Here is a 21,310-nt window from a genome sequence, read left to right on the forward strand (position 1 = left end):
GCTGTGGTCCTTAGAGGAGTTAGAGAGGAGGGTATAGGGTATGAAGAATTATGGAAGAAATTTGAAGTGTCAGAGCAGATGGGACACCCTGTCTGGTAAGCACTGGCCAAGAGTGTATACAGTTGTCCCTCAGTATCCATGAGGGACACCCCCCCACACCCATGCGTACCAAAATCTGCAGATGCTCAGGTGTTCAAGTCCCTTACATAAAATGGCAGAGTATTTGCATATAACCTATGTACATGCTCCCATATATTTTAATTCATCTCTAAATTACTTATAATACCTTATACAATGTGAATACTATGTAAGTTGTTGTTATACTATATTGTTTTTTATTTTTGTTATTTTTATTATTGTTTTATTTTATTTTTCAAATATTTTGGTTGAATCCGCAGATGTGGAACCCATGGGTACAGAGGGCTGGCTCACTGTATGTGTGTTCTGGGGAGAATTGTCAGTCAGGTGGGTGAGACTGAGAGGAGATAGGGAAGATAACAGTGAATACAGGATTAAATCAGGGCCTGATGATGGACTACCCGAACGGGGAGGCAGAGAACAGACACAGTGAGAAGATATTAAATATAAAAGTTACCTCCTGTGTAATTTTGTTCAGAGCAGCACTGTTACTTTAGAACCCCCTGGACTAGAATAGCTTCTCTTCTCAGTTTTTCTTCTACAAGCTAGATTCCTTCAACTTTGAGCTTTTTTCCTTTTCCAATTCTCACTTTTTGGCTTCGTATAAGAAAAGAAGAAACACTAAGGTCAAGGGTTTGGATCCCCTTACCAGTCAGCCATCAATCAATCAATCAATCAATATAAAATAAAAAAAATAGAAAAGGAAAAATGAAGAGAGTAGCTTTTGTGGTGATATCCACTGCCTCAGCTCCCCTTCGCTGCCCAGCTCCGCAACCAAAATCCTTTTTTTTTTTAACCAGGCAACACAAAATCTTTAATGGCTGTTTCCTTGAGAATACAGTGTAGCAGTTAAGAGTTAAGTCTCTGAATTCAAACTGCCTGGGTTCAGTTTCTAGCTCTGCCATTTATTAGCTGTTTGACCGTAGGCCAGTTTCTTAATCTTTCTGTACCTCAGTTTCCTTATATAAAAATAGAAATAAGAATACTAATTTCGTTAGAGAAGTGTGAGAATTAAATGAATTCATATTTTAGAAGTGTTCAGAACATTATCTGCTGGCTGGTTATCTCAGTTGGTTAAAGTGTGATACTTATAACACTAATGTCCAGGGCTCAGATCCTCTTACCAGCCAGTCGTTGCCAAAAAAAAAAAAAAAAAAGGAAAAGAAAAGAAATACTGTCTGCCAGATTTTAAGTTCTCAATATATGTTAACTGTTAATCAAATTTAAACTCCTTGACCCCACTTTGAAGGTGCTTCATAATCTGACCTCTGCCCATCTGACCTTCTATCCCGTTGCTCCTTGTCTACTTTATTTTGGTTTTGCTGGTTTCCTCACTGAATCATGAATTTATGCATAACTCCAGATGGTTTCCATACCTGAAAGGTCCTTAACAATTAGAATCCTACCCAGTCTTCAAAACTCACTTCAAATCCCATCTCTCCTATTATCTATTATTTCTTTTTTCCTAGCTGCTTGCATTGTTTGAAATATTATAACTTATTACTTTAGTTCTTATCACACATCTTCCCATCTGAATTCACAGTACCATAGATTTAGTGAGTAATTACACTCAACATTCTTTCCTGTGAATCAGTTTCATCTCTCCAATAGCCTGTACACTCCGACGGCAGTATCTGAGGCTTCTGAGCTCTCTTTCAGTGGAGTGAACACATTGCCTTTACTCCATTCTAAACATCTGTAAAAAGATTCAACATAGGCAACAGAGGACTGTGTGAAGAATTTATAGCTTTAATAACAGTTTAGTTGGGGAATGGGAACCAGAGCTTCTGTCCTATCTGTGCCAGTGCTTTCTTCAAAAGCAGAGGTTCCCTTCACCTAAGATCCAGACAACACCTGCTTCATTTCTGAACCCAGAAATCAGAACATACCTTACCCACATATATTCATCAAATAGACTTCTTTAATTATTTTCTTCTCTTTTGAGTTTCTTATGGGTTATGTTATTACATCTTTAAAATCTCAACCATTAAGTTTCTTACTGATCATTAGGAACCATATAACCTCTAAGCTTGTAGGGGTGATCTCAGCAGTAGATGGATTGGAACAATTGCTTACTATAAACGGAACTGGGAAAATTGGTGAAAAGCCCCTACAGGGATCTGACATGGAGAAACCTTGCCCAGAATCCGTATTCTGTGATTATTTCAACCCTGGACTGCAGCCTCATCTAACTCTGGATAAATGTCATTGTTTCATGTGTCTTCTAGTCCCCACTGTTTCCTTTAGCATTTCTTTATGTTCCTCCATGTCAATTTCTATCCCCAAATCATTTCCAAACTAGTTATGGGTTTGCTGGCCTACTTATTGAATGCAAAGCCATAGAACAAAGAGCCCAGAAAGGAGTGGGGCTAGGAGTGTTGCTGAGGAGAGAGGAATCCCAGCATCTGAGGGGAAGAGATGCAGCTTCTCTAAGTCTGGCAGGAAGGCTCTGGCATCCTCCAGAGCTTCCTGAGCTGCCACAGTAAAGTTGGGGTCACCAGAGATTAAAACATCAAAGACACAGGAATGGAAGTAAGCATCTTCCACTGGAAGCCCTTCCTTGCACAGCTGTCTGGCAGTATCAACAGTTATAGCTCCACGACGATTGCTCTCTGAGCGAGAGAGTTGCTGACTTGGAGGGCACCCCCCAACACAGAGCTGCAGGTCCTGCTCTGCTGAAAAGGCCCTGGCCACATCCTCTGCAGCCTTGATGGAGAAGGAGAGCTGCCCAGCTGTCTGCCGAATGATTATAGTTGTGCCAATATAGGCAGCACGGATCTCCACATGGCTCCCAGGGTTAGCAGTATGAATGGACAAACTTGAGCCCCCAGGTCGGTCACCTCCATTGACAGAACCATCTTCAAAGGCTGCAGGAAGATTGTCCACCTCAGCTTGGTAGACCTTCTGATCAATGCATTCCTGCATGTTCTTAAATATGATGGTGAGCTGTGAGGGCAAGAGGGAAAATAGTTCATTCTGGGCTCAGAGCATCCTCCCCCGAATCAGGCCTCATACATAGTCACGGATTTGACCCAAGCAGAGATACAAGACTTCTTATGGACCTCAATCCTTAATCCCCTCTCCTGTTCATGTTCCAAAATTGCCTCATTCCTGCTCAACCCCTCTATTTTTTTGGTCTCAATCTCAGCAATTCCCAAGGAGAAAGAAAAATTTCCCTTTAAAAATTCCTCAGCTCCGCTCTCTCCAACTTTCTCTTCTGTGTTTTGTGCATTTGAAGTGAAATTCCCCTCAAGGGAGAGTGATTTGCAGAGCAAGTGTTTGGTAGGAGGAAGTGATTCAAGATGGAGGAGTGGTTAAGGAAGAAAGGGAATAGGGAGCCTTGGTGTGCAGTGATGGAGTTAGGGAGGAAGTGGTACCGTGGGGTGGCCATGAGAGGATCTCATGAGGTGCGGAAGGAAAATTAAGTCCCTGACCTTCCGGGTGGTGGTAGCGTTGGCCCCCAATGCCACGGGGGAGCTGGTGGCCTGGACAAAGAGGAAGTCGTTATCCAGCAGGGGCCAAGCTCCCTGAACACGGCACGTGTGAAAGTGGTGGTGGAAGCTGCGCACGTGAGGGTCCCCGAAGGAGGCGCAATGCAAGAAACTCGGGGGATGACCGTGTAGCCGAGAAAACCGACCTTCATAGTCACAGGGGTCTGGGGCTGGGAGGCCCTGGCCCAGGCCCGCTCCTGGAAGGGCGGGGCCCCGGGGTGGGGGAGGGGCCGTAGGGCCCTGACGGGAGCAGTTGTGCTGAATCATCAGGTCTTCGATACCATGCACAGCAGAATGGAAGGCGAGGTCCCCGCGGCAGGTGCGGGCGGTGCGCCGAGTGCAGAGCGCGTAGGAGCGGAGGGCTCGACAGAGGCCGCCTGAGCCCACGCCTCCACCTCGGCCGCCGCCGCTGCCTCCTGGAAGCCCTCCTGGTGAACCCCCACCTCTGAGGCTCAGGGTGGACGATACATACTCAGCATTGCAGCGTAGGATCTTGCATTGAGAATGAGCTGAGGATGGAAGGGAAAAGATTGTGAGGCGGTCCCCAGAACCCCACGCCATCGGAGCAGAGAGTTATGCTCGTAACTCTCCCAAATCTCATCAGGGGATTCCAGCTGTTCCTAAAACCCAACCAAGGGCCTTCCCCAGCCCCCAAGACTCCTTCAACCCTCCACCCCCGTCCTCTACTTCTCTCCTCATTCCGTCTTACTAAAAATGTGTAAGCCCGCTACATCTCTTCTCCCCGTCGACCAAGGGCTTCCCCAGTGCCCCTTCCCAAGTTGAATGGGAAATAAAATATTTGTATATCTATGTGAGAGTGGGATGAGTGGCTGGGACTTCTCAGCCCCCATCTCTCTTCACTCACATGCTTACATGCCCACCCCTGCATAGCAACCTACCCCTACATTTCCCCAAACCCTTCCCTGACCCTTCCTTACCATGTCCACAGAGGAGCAGCAGGAGAGTGAGAGTGCTTAGAGTTGGGGGACTGCCATGGGGGGACCGGGGATTAGGGGGCTGGCCTGGATCCCCCATACCTATCCAGCCAGGTCCCCCCAGGCTCCGGTTCTTTCCAGCTGCTGACCCTCCTACCTAGTGAATTTTGACCGGATGTCCTGTAAGTGACTGAAAAAAGAAATTTGGCTGGGCATGAGGAGAGAGAAGAGTTGAAGATTTGTCAGGATGATGTGAAGAGAATCTGGGGAGATCAAGAAAAGGAGGAGCAGACTGGAATTTGGGAAACATGGGGCTCCCCACACTGTAAGTGTGGCTGTTAAGCCTCTGTGCCCCGCTCTTGTGGTCACTTTCAGGTCCCTTGTGCAATACGCCTGTGTGGGGGTGGAGGGAAGGTTGAGCGAACTCAGGGCGGGGAGACGGGGGGCAGAGTCCACTGTATTGCCCCATCCTGAGCTACCAAACAACAGATGTATCAAAAATGGAGGAATCATGGGAATAGATCAGATCCTAGCCATCCGGTGGGGTTCCCCTATAGAATTAGGATCTGAAAATACTTAAGAAACATACTTGTTATATGTCCCTCCCCATCAGAAGGGGATACCCTCCAGGAATCATTCATTTCTTTTACTCCCTTCTGTCAAGAACACAAGGAGTAAAGGTGGAATACCTTCCCCTCGAGAACATCAGTAATCAAATGAAAAGGGAACCAATCTTTTTCATCTGCTCAAGAGAGCTGCAATTATAATCCCTCTCTCTCATGGAATAGTGGTATGCAAACCAAGCTTGCGAATCAGTATTTGCTTTTTTCTAAGTCAACAGTTCTTGTAGTTTCTCAAACCTGACTGAAGAAACACTCTTTCCGTTAATCTCCCCTTTGCGGATTCAGAAGTTCTCCTCTTTTGATGAGGACAGGGGATGAGTAGGAGCTAACTCCCTCCTGCCAAACTCCCCTCTCTTGGGGTGAGAATATGATTGAGGGAAGAGTCCTACCGGAGGGAGAATAGGATGGAGGGACTAGAGTTGTGGGGAGAAATCATTTACAAGGGGTAGCCCCCACCCTTGGAATCCCAATGTGAAGGGCATTGCTAAGTAGGGGCAGGGTAGAAGGGTGTCAGTAACTAATCATCTAAGGCCAAATTTGGCCCTGATGAGAAAACTGTAGAACAGAGGGTATGAGGAACTCCGCCTAAAACTTCATCAGAAGTATTTAGGTAACGAGGTAAAGAGGGAGCTAAGACTTCCAGAGGGGGGAGAGAGGATTAAACTTCAAATGGCTAGAGGCTGGAGGCCAGAAAGAAATGAGACAGAAGAGAAATGGAGATTGGGGCACCTTGATAGAGAGACGTTCTGCCTTTTGGAACCGAGAAATCTAAGTAGGTGTCTATAATTTTATAAAGTCTAACTTCAGTCTAAAAGCTTATTAAAGGAATTGAAATTTCATTTTGACTTACTGTTTCCAGAGGTCAAACATTATTCTGATATCCATTTCACCAGCCATGGCTGCCTATTCCCTTGGTCAGCTCCAGCCAGGGGGTCCCCCGTCTCTTTCTCCATGTCTCCCGCAGGTCCCCAGATGAGCTGTAGTCTCACTGAGGTCAGGGAGCCAGAGAAGGTTTGGTGTGGGGGGAAGCGGGGAAGGGGGAGTAAATGGCTGGCTGGAGCACTGGACAGCTGAGCGGGGGAGGGAGGTGGCTACTGAGTTGACGGTTTTAAAAATAGCTAAGTCCAAAATTCCAGGAACATTGGTGGGGGTAGGGTGAGGGAGTGGGGGGAGTGGGGAGGGTAGGAGGATTAGAAAGAATATGGAAGATTGGGTGCCAAGTGGGGGAGGGGAGAGAGAAATATGACAGGTGAGTCAGATACCCAATTGCAGCTTATATGACTTTGTAGTCACTGCCTACTCCAGGCAGCCCTCCAGCATTCTCAATAATGAGCTCTTGTCCTTTAAAAACTATAGCAGGCAACTGGATACCTTTTGTTGGACACCTTATCCCTGCTATATTGAATATTACATTTAGTTTCTATAGGTAGCATCTGGGAGGTAGCTGACTTTAAATGAGATCCATAGCAGAGGTAGTTCCAGCCCCACCCCCATCTTTGCAGAGTATTTCAGAAGGACGAAAAAAGACAGCTGTACAGAGAAGAAATCTGAGCTCTGAGTTGTTTAGGTTGAAGGTTTGTTCAGTCTATCCAGCTTAGATCCTTGCAGCTGTTTATCCTTCTACCTCCTCCATTTTCATTACCTTAGTCTGTGCAGCAATTCCTCCTCCCTCCCCCTAATCAATACACAAAAAATATAAGCTCCTGAATTACTGAGGGAGAAGGCTAACAAAGGCAAAGAGGTGAAGAAGAAATGGAGATAGAATTTTTTGAAGGCTACCAATCCATAGGGAAGTGTGAGTGGAGAAATATACTGAGAGAAAAAGAGATTCAGAAAGGAATAACAATCTTGTGACCTTTTTAATGTATTGCAACCAGAGAATTTAGCCATGTCATGTTTCTGCAGCCACTGGCAGATCTGAGATGATCATCTTTCAGAACTTGCCAAGTGAAATTGACACAAGGACTGATTCCATATAGTGTCATTAAGGCATTTGTACCAATTGGCTCTACATTTAATTCAGAATCTACATGTCTGCACAGTAGTCTTCATATATATCTGTGTCTAGATATAGATATCTGACAAATTTAGTTTTTCTCTCAACCACATGAGGCCATATCACAAGGAGTGTTATTACAAAAATGTGAAATACCTCCAACCAAACTATTGAAGTGACTTTAAAACACAATAATTTGACTGTGACATCCCAGTGGGATGTAATCTAATGACAAAAAGAAGTGCAAAAATATTTTTAAGTAGTCATATTTTTGGTGTTAGTGTTGGAATTGTTATTCTGAAACTATTTTGGGTGTATTGTGGGATAAAATAAATGAGTAATAATGTTGATGTCTTTAGAACCTGGATTTTTGGTGTGGAATAAAGAGGTAAGTAGATTTATGAAGTTAAGAAAAAACTTTGTAATTCCAAATTTAAATTGCAAGTATAACTATGAGCTTATGGTGTATTATATCCTAAAAACTTTCCAACTTTATTCTAAAAAGGCCTGAAAACAATGACCAGTTATCAATGGACATTTCTAGTGTCCAAATTGTGCTATCTAAATACCATTTCCCACTAAAAGGAGCCAGGACTCCTCGGAGAAATGGATTATTCCAGGTTTGGGGCAGGAATTGTCCAAGATAAGCAAGGAAGCTTTCAAAGACTATTAGGATCCGATCAAAAGAACTCAGGAGCCAACTAGAATAGTTCCTACTAGCCAAAATTGGAACAATTTGAGCAAGAAAATGGATACTGTTTGCAATGGATTGAAACACATCAAATATGTATACATCCATGAGTTCACAATGATATTTAAAAATACAGACTCATTGGTAATTGTTGGAAAATGCTAGCGGATCAGTTTATTATTTTGAAAACTGCTAGTAATTGGAAAGAATCAAGTGTTTATCCTGGTTTTCCTTTTGGAGCTATATCTCAAGATGAGGGGGAAATTTCTCTTTATACGAGTACTTCAGTAAATAAATGAAGAAGGAATAACAACTAGAATGTCAACATTTTGTAACTCCTAATGAATTAATGTATCTAAGCAGTGATCAACAATGGCTGTTATCCATCACAAAAAGAGAGGCAAACATGTCCTCCTGATATAGGAATGCACAACTTAACCTAGCATGAAGTAGCCTTGCAAACTGCTAGTCTAGAGCTAACTGCTAATTTGCAAGAAATACAGGAGACATGAAATGATACCTCAGAGGTGCAAATTAAAACTATGAGAATACAGGACAAATGACCTGGGTTCTTCAACAAATAAATCAAAAAAAACAAAAAACAAAAGATGATGGGGAGGAGGCTGGCCAGTTAGCACAGTTGGTTAGAGCGTGGTGTTATAAGATCAAGGTCAAGAGTTTGGATCTCCATACTGGCCAGCCACCAAAAAAAGTTTTTGGAAAGATGGGGAGAGATTCTCTATAGATTAAAAGAGGCTTAAGAAACATCAAACACTTGCAGAGGATGGACTTTATTGGATTCTAATTCAAGAAAAGAAAATTACGACACAATCAGGGAAATTTGCAAGCTGATGAATACTTACTGGATATTTGATGATTTATAAGAAAATACTGTTAATGTTGTTGGTGTGATAGGTGGGGTGGTACTTTTAAAAAAAGAATGCTAATGTTTGAGAGATACATCTTGAAATATTTCAGATAAAATATTTGCAGGTAAAAAGGTTTGATAGGTCTGGCTAGTTAGCTCTCTTGGATAGAGCATGGTGTTGATAACATCAAGACCAAAGGTTCAGATCCCTTTATGGCCAGCTGTCAACTAAAAAAACCCCCAACAACTTTTAATACCAAGGTCATGGGTTCGGATCCCTCGTCTGGCCAGCAGCAAAAAACAAAAACCTCCCCAAACAAAAGCAAAAACAAAAGTTTTGGTACATCCCTGTTGTGTGAAAAAACAAAAACAAACAGAAAAGGTATGATATCTGAGATTTGCTTCCAAATAATTCAGGGTGGGGGAGCAGTGGGGGTAATGTTAAAACAAGATTGAAACATGAAATTGATAATTGTAGAAAATGTGTGATGAATACACAGGAATTAACTATACTAGTCTCTTTCTTTTTGTAAATATGTTTGAAAATTTCCATAATAAATGTTTAAAGCCAGAAATCCTCTGTCATCTGTGGTTCCTTTGAGATGTATACTTGTGTGTGTGTGTGTGTGTGTGTGTGTGTATGGATATATATCTATATATGTATATATGCGTGTATGTATATATATATATATATATATGGGTCTTCAAAAAGTTTCTGGAAAGATTCGTATTATCTTTTTTTTTTTTTTTTTTAGAGGAGGGGTTGAGGACGGGATTTGAAGCCAGGAGGGTCCTCGATTGGGTAAGTCACTTCGTTTATGGGGGCCTCAGTTTCCCCACTCATGAACATTAGGAAAGGAAAGCAAAATATGCAATGCTTCATGAATTTGCGTGTTGTCCTTGCGCGGGCATCATGTGAATCTCTGTATCATTCCAATTTTGTATATGTATATATTCCATTTTTCCACAAACTTTTTGAAGTAGACTTGGATTTTGTTCCAAATACAGTTGTGGTATGGCTCTGATAAAATGAGAGATAATTGCCAATTTAGACATCTATACTCAGCTAAAATATTATTCCAGAATTAAAAACAAGTAAAACATTTTCAAATAAACCAAAACTTGAAGGAATTTGCCAACGGTAGATACTTATCAGAAGAACTGTTAAAGGATTTACTACAGAAAGAATGATTTTGAGCCCAGAAGGATACATTAAGATGGGAGAAGGAATGGTAAACAAAGAAATTTGTGATTAAATCTAAACAATTACTGTATTTTAAAAATGACACTTTCTGGAATTGAAGCACAATAATAACACATAAGACAGAAAGGAAATTACAATTAAAGTCTGAGATCCTCATTTTGTTTGAGAGGAATATGTCAAAATTGATTGGATTTATACTTTATTATTTTAAGTGTGCATTGTTAAGCATAGGTACCAAAATAATAGGGAAAAAAAGTGTATTATTTCTTAGTCAAAAGAGGAGGAAAGGGAATTAAAATAATAAAACAAGACAAAAGCTTAATCCAAAAGAAGATGAGAAAGAGAAAAAAAAAAGTATAAATTAAAAAACAAAATATTATAATCTAAATTTTAAAAATAGGTCGTTCTCACTGCTCTGTACAGAATAGTTTTAGAGGAGAAGAATGGAAGCAGATTTGGCCATTTAGGACTATGACAGTGGCCATGGAAGCAATGACAAATGGTCAATCTTGGGACGTACTTTGCAGGTAAAGTCTATAGATAGGGCTTGCTGATGCTTAGACATTGTCAAAATAGTAAAGATTAATTGCAAAAACAATGTCTATTTTTAAAGTAGATGAGATCATTTATCTGATGTTTCTCTTCCTTATAAAGCTTTAAACTGGTCTGTTTTCTATAAGTTCATAGCCCCTGATAGTCACTAACTCTTTGTTAGCACCACTCAGGCTGATTTGGAGCATGGGTCAGGTCCTTTAGATTTTTCCCATCCCACTTATATATATATATATATTTTTTTTTTGTCTTTTTCGTGACCGGTACTCAGCCAGTGAGTGCACCGGCCATTCCTATATAGGATCCGAACCCGCGGCGGGAGCGTCGCTGGGCTCCCAGCGCTGCACTCTCCCAAGTGCGCCACGGGCTCGGCCCCCCATCCCACTTATAGACCTGTCTCCTTTACCCTTTTGGAGTTATTTATGTTGTAGTTTTAAATTACTTCATGCTCATTCAATGTTCTGAAGCTATGAAAAAGCTACAACCTGGATACCAGCTACTCATTTGTATACCATTTGTACTAGGATAAAATATCCCCCCCTGTGGCTGAGGATAGTGCCACCATTGAAAGCAAGACAGGATTTCAGACAAAGTTAACAGATAGGAGAAACACAGCAAAAGAGTTTGTTGATTTTTACAGTCAAAGGGAGAAATCTTGAAAATTTATAGGGAGAATTGTCATGAGACAATAAAACAGATCTACCTGGACAAGGGTAATCATAATAGTAGAAGTAATTTGATAACATCATTGTTGAACATCTGCAGGTGCCTGATGGTATGCTGAGTGATCTGCATGATAGTGTCTCTGATTCTCACAACAACCCTGATATGTAGTTCTTATTACCATTTTACAGATTAGGATGCTGAAGCTCAGAAAGACCATCTGTTTTTTGTTTTTGTTTTTGGGTGGCTTGCTGGTAGGAGGATCCAAACCCTTGACCTGGGAGTTATCAGCACCATGTTCTACACAGTGAGCCTACCAGCTGGCCCTCAGAGAGACCATCTTGACCAAGGTTATAAATTTGGAAGAGTGGCACAGCCCAATTCAAATCCAGATTTATTTGACTCTGAAGCCAGTACTCTGCATTCAGGCATCTTCTATAGGTTTACAGGTGACTGAGTTTAGATGATTAAAAGGAAAACAGAAAAGATACAGATTCAGACTAGAATGTGAGAGATAGTAGAATGGAGAAGACAGTCTTTAGATTTTTGGATTAGAATGCTGGCTAAGAGATGAAGCCAATTGCTAAGTGGTAAGAATAGAGACAGGATGGCATACAGCTTTTATACACCTAAGTAGTTTAGAAAAATTCAAATGCATTTCAATACATTTAAGCTATGTTACTAAACCCCTAATTTATGCTGCAAAAATAGAAGAGAATCATTTGACAGTCTCTTTTATTTTGGGTCCAATGAAATAATGAAAAGGAAACAAGATACCTTTTCTACATTAATTTCAGATAAATCCAGCAATGGCCATGATAGTATTCAGTTACAGGTATAAGGGCCTACTTGGTAATTTCCCCATATAAGAAAACTTTGCCTTTTTTGACAGCTTGATATGTTTCCTTTTAGGAGGCAATGAGAATGATTGCCCCATTAATTATTGTTTACTCATTTTCTTTCTCTTTTTGTTTTAACTGTTTAGAAGTTCAGAGAAAAATATAATAGTAATTTATAGTATTTATGTTAACTTGGTTTGTTTTTTCTTTTTTTGCTAAAAGGGAAATTTATTTAATATAAATGTGTATGTACATTAATAAAAAAAGAATGATCTCAAATTCACAATCACTTTTGTACCTCAAGAAACTAGAAAATGGAGAGCAAACTAAGCCTGGACCTAGCAAATGAAGTAAGTAATAAAAATTAGAGCATAGATAAAATAGAAAAAAAAAATAGAGAAAATCAATAAAACCAAAAGTTGGTACTTTGAAATGATCCACAAAATTGACAAACCTTTACCTAAATGGACTAAGAAAAAAGAGAGAAGACTCAAATAACTAAAACAAGAAATGAAAGAGGGATCATTACAACATTTGTCATTTCAAATTTATAGAAATCGCAAGGATTATAAGAGAATACTATGAATAATTGTTGGTCAAAAAATTAGATCATCTAGGTGAAATGACAGAAACACCCTATCTACCAAGACTAAGTTATGAAAAAACAGTTTGAACAGAACTATAGCTAGTAATATTTTTAAAGTAATTTAAAAATTACTTAAATTTTTTTCACATTTTTAAAATCCATAATAATTCCTTAATATAATCAAACATTAAACATGATTAAATATCTCCAATTCTCTTCCCCTCCCTTTCTGCTTATCGCACTAGTTGCTATGTCAGCTGTCTCTTAAGTTTCTTTTAATCTATAGGTTCTCCCTTCATCTAATAATTCCCCTTTACCCCATAAAGTTTCCCAAGGTCTGGATTTGCTGGCTCCATCCCAGTAGTGTCATTTAACATGTTCCACCATCCCCTGTATTTCCTAGTGATTGGTTGCTATATCCTGAGGCTTGGTCTCACTCAGGTTAGATTTGGCTTTAGAGGTATATGTTCTTACTACAAGAGGCACTTTATGTCTGATCATCTCTCTGTGATGTTAACAGTCATTGATGATTATTTGCTAGATCATAATTTCAATAGGGGTTTGCAAAATACTACATTCTAATTATTTTATTTCTTCTTTATTTACTAGCTGTGATACTTCACTAGACACAAATGTTCCCTCCTCAACTACTTATGGTTACCCTGAGGAACAGATCATACAGGAAAGACAGGATAAATGTTTGACTCTTCCCTTTTACTTACTAGTTTTAGAAAAATGTATTGTTTCCCTATCATCTTCCAAAGAGACTGAGAGTGTGTTTGCTTTTGTTTCATTGTCATTATGGTTTTTTGTGGTGGTAAGATTTAGTTTCTTTCTCATTTGCATTTTTGTTCTACCAGTGGGTTTTGTTATTTATTTATTTTTTTTGTCTTTTTTGTGACTGGCCCGCACCGCGCTCAGCCAGTGAGCGCACTGGCCATCCTTATATAGGATCCGAACCCACGGCCGGGAGCAGCGCTGCACTCTCACGAGTGCGCCACGGGGTCGGCCCTATTTCTTATGTATTTGTGGCAGTGATTATTGTTTTCAGATTCCAGATGCAGGACTCCCCTGAGTGCATGGACTGGTCAAGTGGTGGTGAACTCCCATAGTTTTTGTTCCTCTGGAAAATACACTATTTCTCCCTCATTTCTAAAAGATAGCCTTGGGTATGGTATTCTTGGCTGGCAGTTTTTTCCCTTTAGTATTTTGAATATGTCATCCCATTTTCTTCTGGCATATACAGTTTCTGTTGAGAAATCTGCTGGTAGTTTGATAGGGGCCTCCTTATAGGTGACTTGATGTTTTTCTCTTGTTTTTTTTAAGATTCTCTCTTTGTCTTTGAGCTATGCCAGTTTGACCATAGTGTGTCTTGGGGAGGATCTTTTTGGGTTGAATCTGTTTGGGGATCTTTGAGCCTCCTGGATCTGACAGTCCATGTCTCTCCCTATACCTGGGAAATTTTCCATTATTATTTCATTGAATAGGTTTTCCATGCCTTTTCCTTTCTCCTCCCCTCTGGAACACCTGTGATTTGAATGTTTGTGTGATTAAGGTTGTCTGCTAGGTCTCTTAGTTTTTCTTCATTTTTTAAAATTCTTTTTTCCTTTTTTTGGTCTGCCTGGGTTGTTTGAAAAAGATATCTTCAAGATCAGAAATTCTTTCTTCAGCTTATTCTAGCCTGCCGCTTAAGCTCTTGGTTGTGTTTTTTATTTCACTGAGTGAATCTTTCAGTTCCATGAATTCTGCTACATTATTTTTTAAGGTATTAATCTCTTTGTAAGTTTCATCCTTCATATCCTGGATTTTTTTTCTTATTTCATTATGTTGTCTAGCTGAGTCTTCTTGTATCTCAGTGAGTTTCCTTAAGATTATTGCTCAGAATTTGTTTTTAGTCATTTTAAAGGTTTCCTGTACCATAAGGTTTGGTATTTGAGAATTACTGTATTCTTTTGGTGGTGTCATATTTTCTTGGATTTTCATATTTTTAGTATCTCTACATTGATGTTTGGATCACCTGGTAGAGCGTTGCTTCTTCTACTCTGGAGTGGGCTTTGAGGAGAGAGATGCCTTTTTCTTTTTCTGGTGTCTGCTGGTGACTCTTCTTTTGTTAATGCAGTCGAGTGTCCAGAAGGCTGCCTGCATGGTGGCTGTGGCTACTGCTTTGATGTTGATCCACTTTTGCGGCAGCCATGGCTGTGGTGGTGGCTGTGGTGGGCCACCTATGTGGAAGTGATGTTTTCAGCATGCTCCTCGCCCGCTTCCGGGCAGGGGTTGCTGCTTGCGGCTCCTGCCTAGGACCCCAGGCATGCTCCTTGGCTGCTTTTGGGTGGAGGAGGCTGCCCTCAGCTTCTGCCTGGGACCCCACCCATGCTTCTTGCCTGCTTCTGAGCAGAAAGGGCTGCCCTGGGCTCCTGCCTAGGACCCCAAGCATGCTCCTTTCCTGCTTTTGGGCAGAGGGGGCTGCTGTCGGTTCTTCAACTTGGGTTTTTGCTATGTATTTTGTCTTTTCTATAGTGTTCACATTTTCTATTTCTATGTTAGTTGTTATATTTATTTTGGTTACATGTGAGGTGTTTATGTATTTTTTTGCACTTCAAATTCTTTTTGGAAAAATTACAGTTAAAATAAAAGCAAATCAGGTATTTTTGAAAGTATGAGTTTAAATTTAAATTAAAAGAAAAGACAGCTTTCATTTTTCATGGTTAGAAATTTTGCCATTTTACTCATTTGAAAGTATTACATAAAAATATGTGTATTTTGTGTCACCTTTACCTACACATTTGATGTTTTTATCAATTCCTGGAAAGATGAGGAGAGCAGTGCTTGCATTTCCCTGTTTTAAGAAGAGAGCTCCAAAAATAAAATATTTCTAAAATCAAAGACTGCTGATGCAGTAAAGATGGGGTTTCTTTAGGTAAACTGATTAGGATTGTTGGCAATGTGAGATTACTAGGGATTGAGAGTTGATAAGTCAGTGGTTCTTAACTTTTTTGGAGAATAGACCCCCTTTTGAAAATGTGATGGAAGATATGAGACCTGTCCTCAGAAAAATGCTCAAGTATGTATACTTAATGTTTTAACTACAATATCTTGGGGGGGGGTATACACCCCTTACTAGAGGGCTAGAATAGACAAGATGTGACTCCTCTTTACTGTGGATGGTGGTGAGAGTAAAGCAGACACTTGCTAAGTCAGCCTTTAGTAAATCAGTCAATACCCAGCTCAAAGCAGTAATAGAACCATAGGAAACAGATTTTACTCTTCTGGCTCAAAGAGTATTTCACTCTGCCTTTGGAGGAATTCTATTCTGACCATCACATAGTTCTGAAAAATACTTGAATTGCTGGATAGTATCCATTACAGTATATGCCCTCATAGATATAATTTTGTTTATTTGGTTTATATTAGTTTCTGTCTTGAGGTCTTGTAGAGGGGAAAACTCTCTATTAATTATTTTGGTAGAACTCAATTCTTTCATTTTTGCCATATAATAGCAGGGGATTTTCTTCACTAGTGTGTTCAACATCTTGACCACTTACCTTCAGGTGAAGAATTAGGCATACTATTGAAGATATTATTCATTTTTATAGTGGGCTCTGATTATGTTTGAGGAGCCAGCCACCAGTGGCTCCTGGCCTTCATGGGAGCTACAAATCTTACAACATCTGAAAAAAGGATAATTTGTTACCAAAGAGATCCTGATTGGGAAGATAGAATGTAAATAACTGGTAAAGGTACAGCAGAGGCAGTGAAAATTAATGAGGTAGAGAAAGATTAGGCTTACTTAGTGTTCAGTTGTGGCGGAACATATTGAGGTGTGTCATGGGGACCTTGAATGTAAGTAACCCAAATCTTTCAAGTTTCCATTGCTTTCAGTGTTTCTCAATGGGACTCTGTTGACATTATGGGAGGGAGGATTTTGTGGAATTATCCTCTTCAGTGCAGGACATTTAACATTCTTGCCACCTTTCCCCTGCCAAATGCCAGTTGCATCTCCAGTCATTGTAAATTTTGAAAGTGCCCCTACATATATTTCCAAAGGCCCGCCCTTGGGGAAGGTGGTACCATTCCAGTTGAAAAATACTGCTAGATATTTTCAGTCCCAGTTGGTCTCACACTACTATGACCTAAACTGGCTTAGCAGAAGTCCTTTTACTGCATGGAACTTCTTTGCTTCAGGGACAGTTTATTCTTGTGGAGCTCAAGAACATGACCTTCTTGATGTTCTCATGCAAGAGAGGTGATTAACTCCTTTTCATTCAGGTATGTGACTTCTCTCTGGAGCCTGTCAAGGACAGGGCCACATAAACGTAAACCTCAGCTCCTTCACCTGTAGAATCTGTTATTCACACCCATGCTACCCAGAGCACTAGGAATTCCCTGCACCTCAGTCCAACCAGAGCAGCTCTGCTTTGAGCTGTTTTACACTTTAGGATTTGGAATATGATTTCATTAGAAAAAAAAGAGTTTTATTGCTAAAATGGATTGAAAGCCCAACAGATTATGTATATGATCTAAGATATCTCTTCTGTCTCCGAGAGTCCTTATAATTCCAGTACTGTCCTTCATCTGAGTACTGTCCCCTCATCTGAGCAGAATTCATATTAACTTGGAAATTGGGTGGGCATAGGAAACATCTGGTCTATTAAATTACACAGCAGGATACCTCCTCACTATGTCAGGCATTTTAGGCCCCCTGGATATAGATTAATTCCAAATTATGAGAGTCCATGAGAAACTATAAGGTGAAGTTTAGTCTGTGAAGTAACATCCCTTTGGGTCTTCCTTGCTGGTTTTTTTAGTTAGGCAGTAGAAGATAATGTCTACCTACACTGTTCCTCAGAAGGACTTTGGGTGTTTCTGATTGATTTCTGGACTCTTAACACACATATAGCCCTCCATCTCCTGAAGAATTCTTTTCATATTTATTGTAACGTTGTGGATAAAACAACCAAATTGGACTGACAGGAGAACTTACCATGAAAAACTAATAATGATTAGGGTTGATGGTTAATGCCTTGTGTTTTTTTGTCTCCAGACATTTATTGCTAATCGGGCAAAGATTTTTGTTATTTAGGCCTGTGCTTTAGCTACTGCTATATCAAGAATAATGTCTGTCATTCTCATAAAATGCTAGATTTTATCTCCCTCCCTTGTTTCATCTTAGATTTGGACTATATTAATTAACCAGAATTAACTTGGATCTTAGTGTCAAGCCAGGAACATTCTCAGCTAGTTGGCTTAGTTCACTTCTGCAAGTGTTGACCAAGCACTTAAAATTTGTTGGAAATATATGACAGAATTATGCCTTCTAGGATATTGCAGTCTTGCCATGGAGACAAAATAAACACAAATACAAAGTAATAGTGAAATGCAAGACATATGTAATATAGTGCTTCATTAAAAAATGCACTATCCGGGGCCTAAAGTAGTGGCTGTCAACCTTGGCTCCATGTTAGAATTATCTGGGGAGCTTTTAAAAATTCTGAAGCTCAGACTACACCCCAGACCAATTAAATCAGAATCTCTGGGGGTGGGACCCAGACAGAAAGTTTTTTTTGTTTACTCCCCATGTGATTTCGTGTACAGCTAAGGTTGAGAACTACTGGCTTACAGGATGATATACCCAGGAATTGTCTAGGCAGACAGGAAATATTGTGGACAATTAGGAAGGGTTGAGATTAATATCATCTGGTATCATGTGGAAAATACAATGCCATAAAAGGGTTAGAGCTCATATGGATCTTAAAGCTCCAAGTAAAAGGGAATCTCAAGTAATGTGGAGATATCATCGGTTCTAATGCTGGCTTTGCTACCAGTCTGCTGCAGTCATTATAATGTTTTATTCACTCCCTCTGGTGGAATTAGTTGCATTTTTTCCCATTCCTAGCAGAGAGCTCCCTTTTCTTTAGCCCTAATCAATTCTAGATTTTGTTTGTAAAATATTTCTACTTTTTTTCCCCCCTCCTCACTCTGCCCTCACCCCTGTATTTTTTTTTTTTTTTTTTTTGGTGGCTGGCGGGTACTGGGATCTGAACCCATGACTTTGGTATTACCAGCACTGCACTCTCCCAAGTTGTTTTTTTTAAATTAAACTTTTTTGTGTATTTTTTATTTTTTGTTGTTGTAAAATACACATAACATAATATTCACTATCTTAAGTGTACAGTTTAGTACTGTTAAGTACATTCACATTGTTGTGCAACCAGTGTCCAGAACTCTTTTTATCTTGCAAAACTGGAACTCTATACTCATTAAACATAAATTAAACTTTTTATTTTGAGATAATGATAGCTTTACATGCAGTTGTAAGAAATAATACAGAAAGGTCATGTGTATCCTTTACCCAGTTTCCCATGGTGGTAACTGTCTTGTGAAACTATAATACAATATCACAACTAGGAAATTGACATTGATATAGTCAAGATAAAGAATGTTTTCATCACCGCAAGGATCCCTCATGTTGCTACAGTCGCTTCTCTCCCAACCCCATCCTCACCTTAATCCCCGGCCACAACTAATCTGTTCTCCATTTTTATAACTTTGTCATTTTAAGAATGTTATGTAAGTAGAATTGTGCAGTATGCAACCTTTTGGGATTGGCTTTTTTCACTCAGCATAATCCTCTGGAGATTCATCCAGGTTTTTAGGTGTATTGTAATCTTTTTTTTTTTTAACTTACAGTATACATGGTAGTTGATTTTCATGACCCTCTACCTGTTAGATGTATTGTAATTTCTTCCTTTTTATTGCTAACTAGTATTCTATGTTACAGATGTACTGCAGTTTGTTTAACCATTCACCTATTGAAGGACATCTGCCTTGTTTCCAGTTTTTGGCTATTATTAATAGATCTGCTATAAGCATTTGTGTACAGTTTTTTGTGTGAACATAAGTTTTTATTTCTCTGGGATAAATGGCCAGGAGTGCAAAAGCTAGGTCATATGGTGTGAAGATTAATTCTAGATGTCAACTTGGTTAGTTGAAGGAATGCTGAGAAACCTGGTAAAGCAATCTTTTTAGGTGTGTCCATGAGGGTGTTTCCAGCAGAGATTAGTATGAGAGTCTTAGTGGCCTGGGTGTGAAAGACCCACCCTCAGTATGGGTGGGAACCATCCAATCCACTGGGGGGTCCTGAGAGAACAAAAGACAGAGGAAAGAGGTGAAGCGCTCTCTCGATCCACTAGAGCTGTGATACACTCTTCTCCCCTGTCCGTGGACATCAGAGCTTGAGACTCTTCAGCTTTGGGGTTCCAGAACTTACACCAAGAACACCATCAGCTTCCCTGGTTCTGAGGCCTTTGAACTTGGACTGAGCCACACTACCGGCATCCAGTTTGTAGACGGCCTATCGTGGAACTTTTCTTCATAGCCACGTGAGCTAATTCCCCTAATAAATCCCTCTCATGTAATTGTAATATATCCTACTGATTCTGTCTCTCTGGAGAACCCTGACTAATACATATGGCAATCGCATATTTTGTTTTACAGATAACTGGCAAACTGTTTTCCAGGGTAGCTGTACCATTTTACAATCCTATAAGCAATGGATGAGTGATCCAGTTTCTCTGCATTCTCACCAGCATTTGACGTTGTCGTTATTTTTTTATTTTAGCCATTCTAATAGATGTATAGTGATATATAATTGTGGTTTTAATTTGAATTTCGCTAATGACTAATGATATTGAAAATCTTTTTATATGCTTATTTGCCATTTGTATATCCTTGTTGGTGAGATGTGTCTTTATGTTTTTTTCTTTTCTTTCCTTTCCCTTTTCTTTTTTTTACCATTTTCTCATCGGATTGTTTGGGGGGGATTAATTTACTCATTTGGGTTTTTTTTTTTTAACTGCTGGGTTTTGAGAATTCATTATGTATTCTAGATAATAGTCCTTTGTTGAGGATGTGGTTTTCAAATATTTTCTTCCAATCAGTAGCTTGTCTTTTCATCTTTGTAACAGGGTCTTTTGTAGAACAAATGTGTTTAATTTTAATGAATTCTAATTTATCAGTTTTTCCTTTTATAGATTGTGCTTTTGGTGTCACGTCTTTGTCTAGCCCTAGATCATGAAGATTTCTATTTTTTTTTTTAATAAAAGTTTTACATTTCACATTTAGGTTGGTGACCTACTTTAAGTTAGTTTTTATATAGGGTATTAAGGTATGAGACTTAGGTTGAGGTTTTGTTTCACTTATTTATCTGCCTAAGAATGTCCAATTTCTTCAGCAATGTATGATGAAAAAGCTCTTTCCTCTATTGAATTGCTTTTGTAAATTTACCCTTGTATAAAAAAATCAGTTGGGTATATTTGTGTGGGTCTACTACAGAGTACTCTATTCTGTTTTCTATCCTGTTTCATTGATCTGTGTGTTTATCCCTCTGCCAGCAACACAGTGTCGACTACTGTAGCCATATAATAAGTCCTGAAAATGGATAAGCTGATTCTCCCCAGTTAATTCTCCTATTTCAAAATTGTTTTATCTATTCTAGCTCCTTTCCCTTTCATATAAAGTTTAGAATAATCTTGTCTATATCTACAAAATATCCTAAGATTTTTTCTTCAATATTCATTTATTCATTTATTTGGAAGCTGGCCGGTACAGGGATTGAACCCTGGACCTTGGTGTTATCAGCACTAGGCTCTACCTGAGCTAACCAGCCAGCCCTTCATTATTTTTTTATTGTGGTAAAATACACATAACATGGACTTCACGATTTTA

General features: G+C 39.6%; 1 protein-coding gene and 1 pseudogene across 2 annotated transcripts; both read right to left on the reverse strand.

Annotated features, from left to right (window-relative positions):
• Positions 1–1,864: 1,864 nt before the first annotated feature.
• Positions 1,865–6,238, reverse strand: HJV (hemojuvelin BMP co-receptor). Of its 2 annotated transcripts, none has more exons than XM_063106286.1 (4): positions 6,038–6,238; positions 4,568–4,754; positions 3,573–4,138; positions 1,865–3,084 (listed from the first exon to the last, which is right to left on the reverse strand). In XM_063106286.1, exons 2-4 carry the CDS (start codon positions 4,662–4,664, stop codon positions 2,461–2,463), a joined length of 1,287 nt encoding a protein of 428 aa, XP_062962356.1. In that variant the 5' UTR covers positions 4,665–4,754; positions 6,038–6,238; the 3' UTR covers positions 1,865–2,460. The 2 variants fall into 2 exon arrangements, with proteins under 2 accessions (XP_062962356.1, XP_062962357.1); XM_063106287.1 differs by having other exon boundaries at positions 4,568–4,772.
• Positions 6,239–9,605: 3,367 nt separating this feature from the next.
• LOC134385346 (U6 spliceosomal RNA) lies at positions 9,606–9,702 on the reverse strand (annotated as a pseudogene).
• Between the last annotated feature and the right edge of the window lie 11,608 nt (positions 9,703–21,310).

The sequence above is a fragment of the Cynocephalus volans genome, chromosome 8, assembly GCF_027409185.1.
Source record: "Cynocephalus volans isolate mCynVol1 chromosome 8, mCynVol1.pri, whole genome shotgun sequence".
Classification (NCBI taxonomy): domain Eukaryota; kingdom Metazoa; phylum Chordata; class Mammalia; order Dermoptera; family Cynocephalidae; genus Cynocephalus; species Cynocephalus volans.

Excerpts from the sequence above, each read along its gene's own strand:
- HJV (XM_063106286.1), bottom strand. The coding sequence starts at position 4,664 with ATGGGGGATCCAGGCCAGCCCCCTAATCCCCGGTCCCCCCATGGCAGT. Across the intron at positions 4,139-4,567 it reads GCTGCTCCTCTGTGGACATG|CTCATTCTCAATGCAAGATC; the intron begins GTAAGGAAGGGT and ends TTCCATCCTCAG. Across the intron at positions 3,085-3,572 it reads ACGCTACCACCACCCGGAAG|CTCACCATCATATTTAAGAA; the intron begins GTCAGGGACTTA and ends TTGCCCTCACAG.